This window comes from Schistocerca serialis, chromosome 5, assembly GCF_023864345.2.
Source record: "Schistocerca serialis cubense isolate TAMUIC-IGC-003099 chromosome 5, iqSchSeri2.2, whole genome shotgun sequence".
Taxonomy (NCBI): domain Eukaryota; kingdom Metazoa; phylum Arthropoda; class Insecta; order Orthoptera; family Acrididae; genus Schistocerca; species Schistocerca serialis.
The window spans coordinates 14,266,059-14,285,790 of record NC_064642.1 but is presented as its reverse complement, the minus strand read 5'-3'; the positions used below and the strand labels follow the sequence as shown (position 1 = coordinate 14,285,790).

General features: G+C 42.4%; 1 protein-coding gene across 3 annotated transcripts in view; it reads right to left on the bottom strand.

The window, feature by feature from the left end:
* The window catches only part of LOC126481249 (nuclear pore complex protein Nup155), a 267,575-nt gene that overhangs the window by 129,705 nt on the left and 118,138 nt on the right, over positions 1 to 19,732 (bottom strand). For all 3 annotated transcript variants that reach the window (XM_050104864.1, XM_050104862.1, XM_050104863.1), the window contains exon 14: positions 1,713 to 1,935. In XM_050104864.1, the coding sequence (XP_049960821.1) occupies positions 1,713 to 1,935 (223 nt within the window). The remainder of the gene's footprint in view (positions 1 to 1,712; positions 1,936 to 19,732) is intronic.

The window sequence follows — 19,732 nt, the reverse complement described above, 5'->3', positions numbered from 1 at the left end:
CTTCACCCTCAGCACCGCCCGTGGCGCTGGTGGAACTCGCGCAAATGGCAAGTCTCTATGACACTGGCATCAGCTCACACGGTGTGTGTGTGTGTGTGTGTGTGTGTGTGTGTGTGTGTGTGTGTGTGTGTGTGAATGTAATAAGATATCTGATGTGAAGCAATAGCACACCAGTTGCATTAAAAACAATTTTTATGCGCCTAGTGTATTATTTCTTCACACTGGCATTCTTCAAAACCAGTTGCTGAAATTGATGAGGGAAAATCTGACTGACAAGATTGGTCTTTGGTGTGTGTGGAGAGGTGTGAAGGGAAATGCTGACGTAACCAATGCTCGGCAGTACCGACAAACTGCAACATTTAGCTTCAGTAAACAATTCTGACACTACAACTGCTTGGTCACTGGCATTGGCAGAAATTTAAGAACACGGGTTCTGGACAGATCTTATGTGTGACGAAACTGAACGACAGAATCATCAGACCCCTTTTATTGTGCCACTTACATCCAGTTACCATTGTTGGCAACATGGTTATTACCAAGCACGCATGTGCATCATTTTCTTTTCCATCCTTGCTCTAAAGGGGTAGGCAGCCTGCTATGTTGTTGAGGTACAGAGAATCTAATAATAAATCAATACTTAAAAATACAGCTCTAAAACTGGCAGTATATTTATAATGTGCAGCCGATACTTATATAGGCCAGTACAACGAATTGTTTTTCATCGATACATTTTCAGACATCAATATATCAGACAACTGATATTTTTAAAAATATCAACAGTCCTATTTCCGAGAATGGTGTCACCTGATGAAGGCCCACCAGGGTGAATGGCGTTAATGTGAGACACCCGACAAATTACATCACCATTCAGTCCTCCTCTGATCTCTATGCCCCCCCCCCCCCCACCCTTTGTTAGCTGGCACACGCCTTCCCCCTTCACGGCTGTTAGTTTGAGCAGCCACTCAAAAAGGAGAGCACTGCAACAGTCAAAGGTGGGTGCATTTGGGTACCTGCATTACTGTGTGTGAGAGCACGTACTTGCACTATAAAAAGTGTGCCCGCTCAAAAGCTAGGAACATTTCTGTATTGTTATGAGTTTCTGTGTACCACACATCAATCAGCTGCAACTGAGGGGTAACCTTCCTTTGATTTGTGTATGATTTCCTTACAAGAGCTTCTGTTACTATGGGTGATATCTCAGAATTAAGTCTACTGTTGATGTTTGGTGAAGATTAACCCTACAGCCACAATCTACCTTCCTCATAGTATTTTATTCCGTATGTATCTGCAACGAAGGGCACTTGCTGCCCTGGGAACATTCTCATACGCCATGGATAACAAATGGTGCCAGGAGAACACACTTGTAACAGATATTACAATTTGGAATACATTCAGTTTTTTGAGTCACCTATACAATTTACTTCTTGTGGTAATGAGGCAATTACATCTCTAAACTGACAACTCAGCTACAATCAATGAAAATGACAATTTTAGATCCTTGCCCCCCGCCCCTCCCTCCTCATGAATAAATTACAATATACACCCATGCTTTGTTTGATGTGAATCAAGCTCAGCCTCTTAACCCATGCCTTCAAGTTACAGTAAAATGAAATCACCTCATCTATAACTACCACTGAACAGATGCTACAGACCATGATATGCTAAGATGTTTGAGACAGAAGATTCTGTGTTTATAATCTAACTAAACTTACCTTACTAAGAGTGTCAGCAATTATGTGGAACTGGTGTTCACACAACACCTTCCATAGTCCAAGAACTTCACAGACATGTGCAATGAAGACTCGGAATGCATCTAAGGAACGTTTCTCTTGAAGCTGTACTTGCTGGACAGGCAACTGCGGTCTTCTGGAGACAGGAGTTCCATAATTGTCTTGGCCTGATACCTCCGAAGCCAAATTTGTCTGTTGGTTCATCCTGTAATTAGGAAAAACTATTAACTGTATGCACTAATCGATATTTATTGAAATATGAGGAATGGGGAATTGGAATTTCCATAGTTACATGTGATTCAATGTAATAATACAAAACATTACGCTATGGACAAATAAAAGACATCTCCAATCAGCAAATTATTTTACACTTCAAGGTATAAGAGGTAACACTCTTAATTTTATGAAACGGAGACTTCAAAACATGGGAGATCTTACTCAATTACTTGCTATGAGCTTTTAACTTTCCACTGCCCACATACCAGGAATCGTGTGGCCAAGTCTACTTCATATGCTCAATCTTATAAAAGGCTGAATTTGTTTGCAAGGATGAATTTTATTAGAGGAAAAAGAATGTTTTGGAAAGAAGGAACTAATACATTGGGACATATCATGCAACCATAAAATTACTCAAACATAAGACCAGCAGAAATATGCTCGTATCAGAGCATAAAAAGTGCAAACATATTCCTGTTTGTCTAAATGACCGACTGAAAAATGGGATACCAGCTGGCTCATTCTACCTTCCTCAGTCCCTTTGAAAATGTTCCCAAAAATTCTGGCACGAGAAGATGTTTGTGCTCTTTTTTAACGTGCAATTCACCTCGAACTCCCCTTACTGTAACTCAATTGCACCCACTAGTCCATCGCTGTTAAGTCCATCATACCTTTCCACTCCCAGTTGCCTTAACTCACCCACTCATTCAGCCAAACTCTGTCATTATCTCTTTGTCTCGGTCATTATCTCCTGCGTCACAGCCACACTCTCCTTCATTCCGTCTTACTACTAATGTGTCCTCTCACTGCTACTGTCTCCTCTTGCCCTCTCTTACTGCCAATTTCTCATTCCTTCCTGCTGCTGCTGTCTCTTCTCAGTGTCACTACCTCTCTCTACCTGTCATTCTCATATCCTCTGTCTCTCATCATCACTGGCTCTCACACACTTCCACTTTCTCTTTATTGTCAGTTCTTTCAGTGAGATTAAGTGCTTCAGCCTGTACATTTGAACTATTACTTTGCTAACACAAAACGACACTGGTGTGCTAAACATAAGGACAAATGTAACTTCTGTACGACGTATCACTGCCAAGTAACACAGACCAGTGGAATTTATACCATACATAGAAAGACCTGCTACACTATAGTACAGAAGGTCAAGAAAAGAAATACACAATGAGATGGACAAAAATAACTTTTTTATTCAGAGACAATAATTACCGTGACGTTGCCACAATTCATGGTGGTCCCTTGGACATTACAAAAGGTGACACATGATTATTAGTAGGGAGGGTGCAAGGACAGCAATGCGTGCCCTGTAATGTGCTCCCATGCTGGCCGTAAGGAACGTGAACAGTTCTTGTGGTAGGGCATTCCATTCCTCCACCAGCATTGTTGATAACTGCTGAATGTTCATTGGTGCATGTTAATATGCTGCAATATATGTCCCCATAGGTGCTCAATGGTATTAAGTTGGGGGATGTGCACACTCTGGCATTCATCAAATATTCTCTTGTTCCAAGAGCTGCTCCACCTGTACTGTTTGTGCATGTCACCTATTGTCAGCCAAAAAATGATGCCAGGCCTGAATGCATCCTGAAAAGACACACATGGGGAAAGGGTGCAGTGTCACAATAACATTGACTGGTAAGTGGACTGTGTTCAAAAGTTTGGAAGTCAGTAAACCCATGCATTATGCCTCCCCACGTCATAACATCTGGACTACCAAATCGACCATGTTAAACAATATTGATGGGTGCATTGTGTGTTCCCACCTGTACCCACCTGAGGACTTCTATTTTCCACAAATCACCTTGTAGTGTGCGGCAGAGAGTACTTTGTTACTGCTGTCACTTCCTCTCTTTCCTGTTCCAGTCACACGGTTTGCAGGAAGAATGATTGCTGGTGAAGCCTCGGTGTGGGTTTTAATCTCTCCAACATTATTTTCATGGCCTTTTCACATGATATAAGTAAGAGGAAGCAAAATACTTGTTGAATAATCTTGGAATGTACGCTCTCCGAACTTTAACAGTAAAGCAGAAAATAATGATGTATCTGCTGCTGGAGTTGGTGGAATATCTCCATGATACTTTTGAGCTTGCTTAAAGCAATTATAACAAAACCTGCTGTTCTTCTTTGGATCTTCTCTATTTCCTCTATCAATCCTATCAGTTACAAATCCAACACTGACAAGCAATATTCATGTACTGGTCAAATGTTTTTAAGCCATCTCCCTTGTTAACGAACTACATTTCTTTAGGATTCTTGAAATGAATCTCAGTATGGCGTCTGCCTTCCTGCGATTAGTTTTAAGTGGCCATTCCACTATACACTGCTTAAATTCTTTATATGATTCTTAATCAAGCTTTTCAACCATCAATACGCAGCAAAAATGTTCCATCCTTTCATGGAAATTTATCATACATGTCAAACCGCCCTCAATGATCGCTGTGTTTCCAATAACACTATAAAATTTTTTTAATTTATTGCCAAGTTAGTTTGATAAAGTTTACAGGGGTCAGGACTAAAATGTTTACGCTCAATAAGAAAACTAGTTTTAATAAGCAATGTCTATCTCAGCATGTAATTCCAAAATCTGCAAACGTCAATATTAACATCAACTCGTCTGTTGCTTTTCATGTTTGAGAAAAGAGCAGTCTATAGTGGACTATGTTAAAAATTAGAGAAGCTTGCAAATCAAAAGACATCTTAATAACAAAATGTATAATGTGTGTTTATTTCTGAGTAACCAGGTTTCTCTTAATTTTTTTCATGTTGCTCAAATTTGCACATGGAAAGATAAATCTCTTGCAAGATGCCATTGCAGACTGCATATGAAAATTAACTCTTTGACAGACAGTCATGGTAATGCACTGTAGGGCTGTTCAAATAATGAAAACACATTTTCTCCTAGACTCATTAATCTTACTGGGACACAATCTCATAAAGCTGAAACTGCTCCACTGAATAAAGGCCTTAAAATTTAAATCAAACCAAAATAAAATGTATAATTACTAATGTTGAAGTTGTACCTAAATCTACAAAACTGACTAAGTCTGGAGGACATAAAATAGCTTTACAAATTGAAGAACTTATCAGGAAAGTAAAAAACAAACAAAAATTAAATAATTATTTTCAATTAGTGTGAAAAGCTTAACTAATAAATAAATAATAGGTGAAGCCATAGTAATTAAGAAACAAACGGAAAACCCATGTGATTGCTGGAGAAGAATATACACCAAAACATTTTTTTTAATGGAAAATGACACCAGTGAAATTAGTAAAGATTCAAATGCTAAGTTTCAAACTAAAATTAAGAAACTGATTGATAATGATAATCACCTTTTATTCCTGCCAGATGAAAGAGCACTTTGAAAGTAATGACTCCACAATTACCAAAGCTTAGATCATTACTGAAATTACACTATCAAAATCTAACAATGGAAAATCCAAGATGGAATGTAACAATACCAGAGAAGGAAAGTTGCCACTTACCACACAGCGGAGATGCTGAGTCACTATAGGCTGCTTGCAGTGTAGTTTCAGCTCTCTGAGACTGCAGACGTGTGTGCAAGTTCCTTTTGCACGAGTGTGTGTGTGTGTGTGTGTGTGTGTGTGTGTGTGTGTGTGTGTGTGTGTGTCTACTGCTGACAAAGGCCTTAATGGCTGAAAGCTATGAGAGTGTGAATCTTTTTATTGTGCCTACTGAGACTCAGCATCTCCGCTATAAGGTGAGTGGCAACTTTCCTTCTCTGGTATTGTTACATTCCATCATGAATTTTCCATTGTTTGATTTTTGCCTGACTGCTTTTCTTCGATCCTAACCCTTTGCTGTTTTCCTTTGTAACTACTTTCTTTTGCATCGCTATACTCAATGTCCATCCTCCTTTCTTTTCTTTCCTGTGTTTCTCTTGTTGCCTAACGAACCGCACTGCACGCTCTACTTATGAGCCACACTGTATCAAGTGACTTGCCCACACGCGACAGACGGCCTCAAGACCACGCTGATTGTTGGTGCAGCATCTGATGTCCCACATTACTCCCGCTGATATAATTAAGCCTATACCTTAAAACTTATCATGCTCCCTGTGTCAGTTCCCGTATTTTTGCGTATTATCTCCACACTTTTCCAGTGCCACATGATCTTATATATCTAAACTATGAACCACCCCCCCCCCCCCCCTTTCTCCGTTCTATCTATGTTCGCACCCACTAAATCCACCTCATCCAGTCACATCTGCCGTCCCCCTGCTTTATGCTTATCCGCCCTCAAACATGCTACCCAAAGTAATATACATATATTTATTAATGATTAGTTATTCTCTACTGTGACTTTTCGCCAATTTTAGTAAGTTTTCGCCTTCCACTGTCATCACCTTCCTCAGGTTGCATATCTTTTTCCCCCTGTGCATCCATTGTGCCCTTTTCGTACTTTTCACACATATTTGGGTGTATTTTGGCATAATTTTTCCAACGTAATTCTACTTTCTTACGCAATTTTTCACATTTTTGCACCACCATGGATCCATGCTCCTTCCATCTGCGTCAATACAGAAAAGTTTCCTTATCCCTGGCCAGATCCCAGTCCCACATACTGTTCCTGCGTTGTTGCTTGGCTCATGAAATCCCCCCTAATGGCCTTACTATCAAATTACCCATCTCTGGTTGCCACCCCTCCTTCCACAATGATGTCCACCTGTTCAGATTCCACCTATCCTTAGCCCTCACCAACATAGTCCTGCAAAACCATATCAACCAAGCCCAAGCCTCCCTGCAACACCTTCTCTCCATCCGCAAAATTCTCCTGCTATGTAATTCCAAATTCCTGGAACCCATAACACACATTGAAACTCTTGCCCTGCAGGAACTTGAGCAACATGCTCAACGCCACCTCAAAAAGCTCTCCATCCTGCTCACTTTCTACTCCCGCCTTGGAGTACCACTGTCCACTACTTCCACAACAACCTCCAAACCTTCCCCACACCCCCTCAAAGCTGACAAACCGTCTCGCAGACCTACTAGACTTACCCCACCCTCCAAAACTCCCTCCCACCACCACACAGAACCCAAAAACTAATCAGACCCACAACACAGTCATGAACCTTTCCTCCAGAAGCCTTAGTCCCACATAAATATCGGTCCTTTCCAAAGGCCTCACCTTCTGCCCAGCTCCCAAATTCAACCATGCAGGACTAGTTAAAGACCTTCTCTCTTTTTCCTGGTCCCTACAGTAGAAACACTTTTTCGCCACCAACCCGACCAATCAGACCCAACCAAAGACCAATACTGAACCTTGCCTAACTCTGTTCACTCCTCCGTCCAACCGTGATCCATCCCCACTGCCTCCAAACCAACCCCTGTTAACTTTCCAGAGTTTCTTATCCTCGAACCTTGCCTCACCATCATTCCCCAAATCCCTCAACATGCATACTAACCTTGCATCCGCAGAAAGAACTGCAGTCCACCATCAAAAAACTGATCCCAATCTTATAATCCTACCTGCAGACAAAGGCTCCACCACCATTGTTTTTAACTGCAAGGATAACGTGGCAGAAGGACTGTCAGCTGTCAGATACTTCCATCTACAAACCATGCCACAGTGATCCCATTCCAGCAATCCAGCACAATCTCCAGTCACTACTCAAATCCTTAGGCCCATCCCAGAATCTCTCCCCAGAGTCCATCTCTCTACTTACCCCTATCACTCCCTGTACTCCCACCTTCTACATGCTTCCTAAGTCCATAAACCCAACCACCCAGGACGCCCCATTGTGGCCAGTTACTGTGCCCCCACTGAGAGAATCTCTGCTCTCGTAGATCAACACCTTCAACCTATTACCCGGAACCTATCCTCCCATATAAAAGATACCAACCACTTCCTCGACCAACTCTCCACAGTTCCTTTCCCTTTACCGCACGGTGCCCTGCTCGTCACTAACATTCCTAATGCCCATGGCCTTACTGCTATCCGAAAACTACCTTTCCAAGCGCCCTATGGATTCCAAACCAACAACCTCCTCCCTAGTCTCCATGACCAACTATATCCTCACCCACAATTCCTTCTCCTTTGAAGGCATTACCTACAATAAATCCGCAGTATGGCTATGGGCACCCGCATGGCACCATCCTATGCTAACCTATTCATGGGCCATCTAGAGGAATCCTTCCTAAAAATCCAGAATCCTAAACCCCTCACCTGGTTCAGATTCATTGATGACATCTTTGCTATCTAGATTGAAGGTGAAGACACCTTGTTCACATTCCTCCAGAACCTCAACGACTTCTCCCCCATTTGCTTCACCTGGTCCTACTCAACCCAACAAGCCATCTTCCTAGATGTTGACCTCCACCTCAGAGATGGCTACATCAGTACCTCCGTCCATATCAAACCTACTAACCACCAGCAATACCTCCACTTAAACAGCTGCCACCCATTCCATACCAAGAAGTCTCCCCCTTACAGCCTAGCCACCCGTGGTCATCACATCTGCAGTGACGAGCAGTCCTGTAAATATACCGAGGGTCTCACTGAAGCCTTCACTGACCATAATTATCCTCCCATCCTTGTACAAAAACAAATCTCCCGTGCTTTATCTTTCCAGTCTCCCACCACCTCCCAAAGTCCCATAGTCCAGCCACAGAGGAGCATTCCACTTTTAACTCCGTACCATCTGGAACTGGAGCAACTGAATTACATTCTCCGCCAGGGTTTCAATTACCTCTCGTGACCTGAAATGAGAAATGTACTACCCACTAATCCTTCCCACCCCTCTACTGTGGTATTCCACCGTCCACTGAACCTACACAATATACTCGTCCATCCTTACACAACCCCTGCTCCCAATCCCTTACCTCATGGCTCATACCCCTTTCATAGACCTAGATGCAAGACCTGTCCCATACATCCTCCTACCACCACCTACCCCAGTCCGGTCACTAACATCACCTATCCCATCCAAGACAGGGCTACCTGTGAAACCAGTTATGTGATTTACAAGCTAAGCTGCAACCACTGTGCTGCAGTCTATGTAGGCATGACAACCAACAAGCTGTCTGTCCGCATAAACGGCCACCGACAAACTGTGGCCAAAAAACAAGTGGACCACCCTGTTGCTGAACACGTTGCCAAACATGATACCCCTCATCTCAATGACTGCTTCACAGCCTGTGCCATATGGATCCTTCCCACCTACGCCAGCTGTTCTGAATTGCACAGGTGGGAACTTTCCCTGCAATACATCCTATGTTCCCATAACCCTCCTGGCCTCAACCTTCGTTAGACACTGTCCTCACCCATCCAGTCCCCTCCCTGTTTCCATTCCAGCACTACACAGTCGTCAGTTCACTGCCAAACCCGGTCTTTTAATTTATTTTCATTTCTCTCCTTTCCGCTACTTACCCTCTCCCGTCTCCGCACCTTCTCTCCTGCCCTCCATCTAAACTGCAACACTTCACTGTGTGCCAATCCCACATTACTATCCCTCCCCCTCCCCGCCCCAGCCTCCTCCTTACCACCACCCAGTCGCCACTCCCATCATGCACTGGTAATGCTGCTCGCAGTGTAGTTTCAGCTCTCTGAGACTGCAGACGTGTGTGCAAATTGCATTTTTGTGTGTGTGTGTGTGTGTGTGTGTGTGTGTGTGTGTGTGTGTGTCTACTGCTGACAAAGGCCTTAATGGCCGAACGCTATGAGTGTGTGAATCTTTTTATTGTGCCTATCGTGACTCAGCATCCCCGCTATATGGTGAGTGGCAACTTTCCTTTTCTGCTATTAACGAAATATACCTACACATCAACAATTAACAATATAAATTGTCCATCTTACAAACTTAATAGTAATCTTAATGAAATCTTAAAGTCTGTGTATACATATGAAGAAAATTTTAATATTATGAACAGTTTTGAACTTGCACACGCAATTTACAATAGATCAAACAATGTAAAATTCTTTCAATGATAAGATTTACCATCAAAAAGGTGGCCTAGCAACAGGAAATTCTCTAGCTGGAACTTCAATAGACATTTTTGTCAATTACACTGAAATCAAATTCTTAAAAGAAAATCCTGAAATTATCAGTAAAATAATTACATAAGAGATATGGTACACTGTTGCTCTATAAAGGTTCAAAAGATGAAACTGGTACTTTATCTGAGGTTGTAAATAACATTCATCCAAAGTCATTATGACGAAAGAATAATTTCTTGACCTCGCTATTGCCAACCATAATGAAAAAACGTTTCACTACTTGTAGAAAACCTACTCCAACAAATGCTATCATGAACACTACATCATATCATCCGCAGAAAAATAAGAGAATTATTTTTCTCAATGATTTATAGAATGTTAAAATTCTCTCCAAATCTAATGAAACCCAAAACGAAATTGCTATCCTGAAACAAATAGCTAGGACTAATGATTTTGTAGGAATGTTTCACTATGTAACTTAATCAAATAACTACAAAATTGAAAAATAAGGCATGTTGGGTGCTGCACAATGACTGGATGTTCACAAGTGGTTAAGGAAAAAACACGTTACTCAAACATCTAACGTACTACAGACTGAGCATGGAATGGTCTCCTTATTCTAAAGGTCTCAGGGAAAGCCACTGCTGATGTGATTACGCTGGATAAAAGAGTGGTACAAAGGATAGCTTAATCAGTGCTGAATCATCCACAAAAACATGTTCTGTACACAATCCATGTGAGTATGGGACACAAAGTTACTAACTAGTCTCCGAGTATTCACCAGCACAACACCAATTTTACCGAAGTGAGGCATGGAATGGTTCGTCTCCCATGGGAGATATGGACAGGGCAAGACCCAAAGTAAAGGCAAACGGTTATCACACAAGCTTACTGGCAGTAAGCTCTGAACTCTAATAGTACTCCAAGCTTGCCAGATGTAATGTCTTGCGATGCAAAGCACTAATTTACATTCTGAGCTGTGCAGTAGTAGTGGCATGGCATGGGTGAGTGTCAACACTTTATGATGAATATCTCTAGTATGTGCATTGTAGTGGGGCATCAGGCCGAAGACCAATGTTGATGCTGAGAGGAAAGAACTAGGACTGAGTACAAGGCTAGGTCAGTGGAAGCCTTGCTAGGTACAGAGTTCTTTAATTTGTACTGGTTGCCAGCCACCCAGCCACTGTAGCACATGCGTAAAGAAAGAACTCTACTGCAGTTCCATACATTCCCACTACGTCCATCTGCTAAGACTGATGTGAGGCAAATGGCCAGCATAATTTTAATGCAAATGATATTGATGTTCAGTTCATGAAGATACAAAAAAATTTCAGATTCTCCTGCTACAACTACGTCAAAATTTGTTAAAATGATCTTTATGGATAATCTATCTGATAAACAAATTGCTTAAAAATACATGTATAACTCAGCTGCTCTCGGGGGAACAAAATGGTAAGCGCCAAAATCACAGTTTCGAGATACAGCGCATCTAAAGTTTCAATTGATCTGAAAATCTGAATAATTTTTTTTGAACAGTCCTTTTATTCTGTAGTGATTCTAACATGTATCTTCTACTATACAGACATAAATGAAACTCATAACTGACCAAAACAAATGAAATATACAAAAATTATTACATTACCATACACCATTAACAACACTTAGTGATAGAACATTACATATTGAATTTTACAGTAAGTCTTCAACACTTTACTGAAACTGCAAAATCATTCATCATTCTCATTACTAATGTCTTTTTCATCCAAAACTGTTGGCTTTAGTGACAGGATAAATCCATGGTGGACAGGAGGTATGTAATTTAGGAGCGACAGGACGTAAGCAACTTTATTCTTTTCAATAAGCCTTGGCCCATTGTATTTAAGCTGAAGTATAGGAACTGGTCCTTGTCTTCCACGTTTCCTGAAGCTTATTTCATGCCAAATGTCATGACAAAATGTCTCGCTGATGAATAAAGATGATGGATATTAGGAGGTCACCTTCCATCTACATAGTTTCCTTAGGTTGACATCTCAACTATCAACTGTCTTGTTTCTGATGACAAACGCTTCTTTAGAATATCGTATTTGATAGAAATCCTATCTTTTCATATTATATACAAGCAATGGATTCTTCTTAGCCGACTTCTTGATGATCTCGCACCACTGATCTGGACTGTACACATCTTGTACTTGTCGGCGAACGTAATTTTCAATTGTCGTGAAATCTCTATCGAACGGCAACATTGTGTGCCCGCTCATGGGGAAGTGGTGTTCACACGAAATCTACCAGTTGAAATTAGATATTTCCAAAACAGTACCATGTTCGAGTTCTTATTTTGGCCACAGCAGCACCTTTTCCGAGACGACGTCTTTGTTTGTTCCTGAATGGTTTCTGCAGGAGCGATACATTGTTCGTTGTTTTGAGCAATATGGTTGGTTGGTTTGGGGAAGGAGACCAGACAGCGTGGTCATCGGTCTCATCGGATTAGGGAAGGATGGGGAAGGAAGTCGGCCGTGCCCTTTCAGAGGAACCGTCCCGGCATTTGCCTGGAGTGATTTAGGGAAATCACGGAAAACCTAAATCAGGATGGCCGGACGCGGGATTGAACCGTCGTCCTCCCGAATGCGAGTCCAGTGTCGAACCACTGCGCCACCCCGCTCGGTCTGAGCAATATGATCTGATTCGCTATTAACCTGTATAACAACGGAAACTACTGTTACCATTACCATTATTATTATTACATGTAACAACATAAATGAAAAATGCGCATTCACACACCACTTAGCCAAAAAAAATGTAGCTATTCTAAAATAACCCCAAAATTAACGTACTTCAGGAACATAATGGTATGTACATGCACTTACCATTATGTTCGTGAAACGTACTAAAGGCAGTATATTTACAAAATAACATACCTCTGAGTCATCTGAATCATTAGGAACGTATTCTGGATCCCTCTCGAAGATATTAGTATCATTGGAAGTATATTTCTCGTCTTCTGCCATGTTCACTGTTGCTATAATCTCTGAGATGTTTTCACTTGCTGCCATTCTCTCTGTCACTTACCATTATGTTTCCGCAACATACAGACAGTGGCGCTCACCATTAAGCTCGGCCCTGACGTCTGTTGAGTGAATTTGGAACTACTAGTAAGTCTACTGCATTGTGCATCCCACAGGTGGTGTCATTAGCCATCTACCGCAAAATACACGGCCATGGCACTTACCATTGTGTTCCCCCAAGCAGCTCAACTTTAGCATTTACCACCAATAATCACTTCAGGGCCCTTTAAGAAATTGACATCTATGCCCACTATATATATATATATATATATATAATGGAAGGAAACATTCCACGTGGGAAAAAATATATATAAAAACAAAGATGAGGTGACTTACCGAACAAAAGCGCTGGCAGGTCGATAGACACACAAACAAACACAAACACACACACAAAATTCAAGCTTTCGCAACAAACTGTTGCCTCATCAGGAAAGAGGGAAGGAGAGGGGAAGACGAAAGAAAGTGGGTTTTAAGGGAGAGGGTAAGTCCAACATAGCCCAGCTGTAACCAACACCTTTTCGCCTTTTTTCATTCCAGATCTCCAGTTTCTTTCCGGTTCACCTTTATCTCTCCCCATATATAATTTTATTTTCATTTTCATTTCACCTCATGTTACACTTTCCACCTTCTAACACCATGTCACCCTCACAACACCCCCATTAAGTTTTATTTACATTCCCTCCGCAAACATGCCTTCGCCCTAGCCAGATTACGCTCGCATATTTTATTTTCTCAGGCTTGTCTGACATTTGGCATTACCCCCAAAGGCCTCACACTCAAAGTTCCCATCTCTGGCTGCAACCCTTCCTTCCATCAGTCCCTATACCAGTTCCAAACTGAACAATCCATTGCCCTCACCCACCTAATCCTTCACCTACACAGCAACTCAGCCAATGAACACACCCGTCAACTCCTATCCTTAATAAAAGTCCTTAATCTTTCCTCCCCCACATCCACACCGGCTGTTCAGAGCATCCTCCTACAGGCCAACCGTAAATTAGAACAGCATGCCACCCTCCACCTCAAAAAACTATCCAATCTCCTGGTTTCCCACCTCCGGAAAGGCAACTCACTCACCCTTCACAACCTTTCCAGCAAACCTCAACCTCCTCTCATTGCACACAAACCCAGTCTCTCTACTCAATCTCCCACTTCCAGCTCCACTCCCTCCAAAACCTCAAAATTCCGATCAACACAATCTGGAACCACAACACCCTAATTCAGTAGTTAACCTTTCCTCCAAACCTCTCTCCCAATCCGAAACCTCTGTCCTATCCAAAGGCCTCACCTTCAGCCCCACTCCCAGATTCAACCAAACAGCCCTCGTCAAAGATTTACTGTCCTACACCCGTACTCTCTGCTGGAAGTATCACTTTGCCACGAAGAAAAATGATCCTAATCCTACTCCTAATGATCCGACTCCTCAAGACACCATCCAAATTGAACCCTGCCTGGAACAGTTCCGTCCTCCGTCACAGCGGGACCCACCTCCTCTTCCTCAAAATCACCCTCTCCAAACCTTCCAGGAATTTCTGACTTCCAGCCTTGCATCTCAATCCTTCTTAAAAAAACCTTAATCCTACACCCAACATCACCACTGCTGAAGCCCAGGCTATCCGTGATCTGAAGGCTGACCGATCCATCGTCATTCTTCCGGCGGACAAGGGTTCCACGACCGTGGTACTTGATCGTCGGGAGTATGTGGCTGAGGGACTGCGTCAGCTTTCAGACAACACCACATACAAAGTTTGCCAAGGTAACCCCATTCCCGATGTCCAGGCGGAGCTTCAAGGAATTCTCAGAACCTTAGGCCCCCTGCAAAACCTTTCACCTGACTCCATCAACCTCCTGACCCCACCGACACCCCGCACCCCTACCTTCTACCTTCTTCCTAAAATCCACAAACCCAATCATCCCGGCCGCCCCATTGTAGCTGGTTACCAAGCCCCCACAGAACGTATCTCCGCCTACGTAGATCAACACCTTCAACCCATTACATGCAGTCTCCCATCCTTCATCAATGACACCAACCACTTCCTTGAACGCCTGGAATCCTTACCCAATCTGTTACCCCCGGAAACCATCCTTGTAACCATTGATGCCACGTCCTTATACACTAATATTCCGCACGTCCAGGGCCTCGCTGCGATGGAGCATTTCCTTTCACGCCGATCACCTGCCACCCTACCTAAAACCTCTTTCCTCATCACCTTAGCCAGCTTCATCCTGACCCACAACTTCTTCACTTTTGAGGGCCAGACATACCAACAATTAAAGGGAACAGCCATGGGCACCAGGATGGCCCCCTCGTACGCCAACCTATTCATGGGTCGCTTAGAGGAAGCCTTCTTGGTTACCCAACTCTGCCAACCCAAAGTTTGGTACAGATTTATTGATGACATATTCATGATCTGGACTCACAGTGAAGAAGAACTCCAGAATTTCCTCTCCAACCTCAACTCCTTTGGTTCCATCAGTTTCACCTGGTCCTACTCCAAATCCCATGCCACTTTCCTTGACGTTGACCTCCACCTGTCCAATGGCCAACTTCACACGTCCGTCCACATTAAACCCACCAACAAGCAACAGTACCTCCATTATGACAGCTGCCACCCATTCCACATCAAACGGTCCCTTCCCTACAGCCTGGGTCTTCGTGGCAAACGAATCTGCTCCAGTCCGGAATCCCTGAATCATTACACCAACAACCTGAAAACAGCTTTCGCATCCCGCAACTACCCTCCCGACCTGGTACAGAAGCAAATAACCAGAGCCACTTCCTCGTCCCCTCAAACCCAGAATCCCCCACAGAAGAACCACAAAAGTGCCCCACTTGTGACAGGATACTTTCCGGGACTGGACCAGACTCTGAATGTGGCTCTCCAGCAGGGATACGACTTCCTCAAATCCTGCCCTGAAATGAGATCCATCCTTCATGAAATCCTCCCCACTCCGCCAAGAGTGTCTTTCCGCCGTCCACCTAACCTTCGTAACCTGTTAGTTCATCCCTATGAAATCCCCAAACCACCTTCCCTACCCTCTGGCTCCTATCCTTGTAACCGCCCCCGATGCAAAACCTGTCCCATGCACCCTCCCACCACCACCTACTCCAGTCCTGTAACCCGGAAGGTGTACACGATCAGAGGCAGAGCCACGTGTGAAAGCACCCACGTGATTTACCAACTGACCTGCCTACACTGTGATGCATTCTATGTGGGAATGACCAGCAACAAACTGTCCATTTGCATGAATGGACACAGGCAGACAGTGTTTGTTGGTAATGAGGATCACCCTGTGGCTAAACATGCCTTGGTGCACAGCCAGCACATCTTGGCACAGTGTTACACCGTCCGGGTTATCTGGATACTTCCCACCAACACCAACCTATCTGAACTCCGGAGATGGGAACTTGCCCTTCAGTATATCCTCTCTTCTCGTCATCCGCCAGGCCTCAATCTCCGCTAATTTCAAGTTGCCGCCACTCATACCTCACCTGTCTTTCAACAACTTCTTTGCCTCTACACTTCTGCCTCGACTGACATCTCTGCCCAAACTCTTTGTCTTTAAATATGTCTGCTTGTGTCTGTATGTGTGGATGGATATGTGCGTGTGTGCGAGTGTATACCTGTCCTTTTTTCCCCCTAAGGTAAGTCTTTCCGCTCCCGGGATTGGAATGACTCCTTACCCTCTCCCTTAAAACCCACTTCCTTTCGTCTTCCCCTCTCCTTCCCTCTTTCCTGATGAGGCAACAGTTTGTTGCGAAAGCTTGAATTTTGTGTGTGTGTTTGTGTTTGTTTGTGTGTCTATCAACCTGCCAGCGCTTTTGTTCGGTAAGTCACCTCATCTTTGTTTATATATTTGTGTGTCTATCAACCTGCCAGCGCTTTTGTTCGGTAAGTCACCTCATCTTTGTTTTTTTATATATATATATATATCAAAGATGAGGTGACTTACCGAACAAAAGCGCTGGCAGGTTGATAGACACACAAACAAACACAAACACACACACAAAAAAAATATATATATATATATATATATATATATATATACAACAACAAGCATTTACCTTAAGCACTAAACGTGTATACTCTTATTGGTCTTATTCTATTTTAGTTCCTGTCAAGTATACTATTGACATTTTTTTCTCTCTTCAGTATCTACTTTGATAACTCATATTCTTACAATGTGGCAAATTAATTAATATTCCACTAAACGCTGACTTGTAATATTTGTCATCCTAATACTACTGACGTGAAACTTTTTTGCTGCCGATACACTATTATCGTCGAGTAATAGGTTGGCCACTTCCGAAGCGATGTACCCTAGTCGACTCGTCAACGATCCCATCTCCGTGGAGACTGACTTTGTCCTTTGGCAGTATGTCTTTGGCTCATCCAAGTTCTTGTCTCCATGGTGACCGATGGTACCTATTACTCTATTACCAGTACAACTCTGGCTTGTTATGTGCCTAGCTACCGATGCACTTTATTGACACACTCCACGCTGTCTCTGTCATGACAACTGATGGCATCATCCACATTCATCTTTACATCAACCACCCTATTAGGGCTTTTTTGTTACTTCCACATTTCGCCCATCGATGGCAGTTGTGATTCTTATAATGAATTCCTATTGTTTGTCTACGCATTTTCAATTATATTATTTTACAAATGTAACTAATGTTTACAGTATAACAACGAAAACAATCGATTTTTGACAAAATAATTTAACTGGATGGATAAAATATTTACTTATCAAGCATCAGTAGAAAACACACATAAAAGGGGGTTGTAATTAGGTAAGCTTTTGGAACCAGTGGCTTCTACTTCAGGCAGAAGGGTTGAAGGGGAAGGAAGAAGGGTGAAGGAAAAGGACTTAAGAGGTCTAGGAGAAGGGGTAGATTTTGGGAAAATCACACAGAACCACCTGTCAGGGGAGACTTACTGTACAGGATCAGAAGGAAAGACTGATTGTTGGGGACTGCACTGGATGAGATTTGAAAACGTGAGAGCTTAAAGGTGGAAGCCAGGGTAATATGCAAGACAGAGATTACTGCTTAAACATCAAGGATGAGTTAATAAGAGTGGAAAGCTAAGAGCATTATACGTAACAGAAGTGGGAGGGGGGGGGGGGGGGGGGTTTGAAAAAGAGACAAGCAAGACCATTTTCTACATCTTTCATTGTCTTACACATCTATTTTTCACTGTACTTAGCTTTCAATCTTATTAACTCATGCATGATGTTTAAGCAGTAATATCTGTCTTACATATTACTCTCTTACACCTTTAAGCTCTCAGGTTTTCAAATCTCATCTGATACAGTCTGCAACAATCAGTCTTTCCTTCTCATCCCGTGTGGCAAGTCTCTCCTGATATGTGGTTCTGGGTGACTTTCTAGAAATCTAACCCTTTTCCTAGACTTCTCCAGTCCTTTTCTTTCACCCCTCTTCCTTCCCCTTCAACCCCTCTGCCTCTGCCACTGGCTCCAAAAGTGTGCCTAATTTACAACCCTCTTATGTGTGCGTTCTGCTGCGGTTTGGTAATGTTTACAGTAGCTACTTTTGATTTATTTCAGCCTTCTATTTTATATTTTTCTTGTATAATGTACCCATGCTTCTGTTATTTGGTGGGCAGTGTCCTTTACTTCTAAATTATAAACTTAACTATTGAACAATCGCCTGTAAAATTCTACCACACTCACTCACTTTTCACACTGTGTGTGTTGCTCCCTAACATCTGACCTGGCAATCAGTAAAAGCTGGCAGAACAAGAGACAGCTGGTTTTTCCTATTATAATGTACAATTTTATTCCGAGTAATTTTTATGCAATTTCCATATCTTTGATTATTGATCAAGTTAGATTCTAGAAACACTGTACTCCTTTTTGTTCCGCTTGTTGACTATTAGTAAACACAGTAAAACTTCAGTTAAGCAAACCCCAGCAACCGGTAAAAAGAAAAAAAGGGAGAAGACTGTATTTGAAGAAATAATTCGAGACAAGAGCATACTGGACAGTGGTTACTGGGGAGAGGTGAACGTCTGAGCGTGAGTTTGTTCCTCACCCATCAGCTCACTGGTCTAAACAAAACTGCCAACAATAGCACATCTGAATGGTTGTTCTTTCCACTGCTTACGTATTTTTTTTGTATCATTGCACAAACTATTAAGTACAGTCTATGTTGTTGTTGTAGTCTTCTGTCCAGAGACTAGTTTGATGCAGCTCTCCATGCTACTCTATCCTGTGCAAGCTTCATCTCCCAGTACCTACTGCAACCTACATCGTTCTGAATCTGCTTAGTGTATTCATCTCTTGGTCTCCCTCTACGATTTTACCTTCCATGCTGCCCTCCAATACTAAATTGGTGATCCCTTGATGTCTCAGAATATGCCCTACCAACTGATCCCTTCTTCTAGTCAAATTGTGCCACAAATTTCTCTTCTCTCCAATTCTATTCATTACCTCCTCATTAGTTATGTGATCTACCCATCTAATCTTCAGCATCACCACATTTCAAAAGCTTCTATTCTCTTCTTGTCTAAACTATTTATTGTCCATGTTTCACTTCCATTACATACATGGTTACACTCCATACAAATTCATTCAGAAACGACTTCCTGACACTTAAATCTATACTCAATGTTAACAAATTTCTCTCCTTCAGAAATACTTTCCTTGCCAATGCCAGTCTACATTTTATATCCTCTCTACTCCGACCATCATCAGTTATTTTGCTCCCCAAATAGACAGTCTAAGTATAT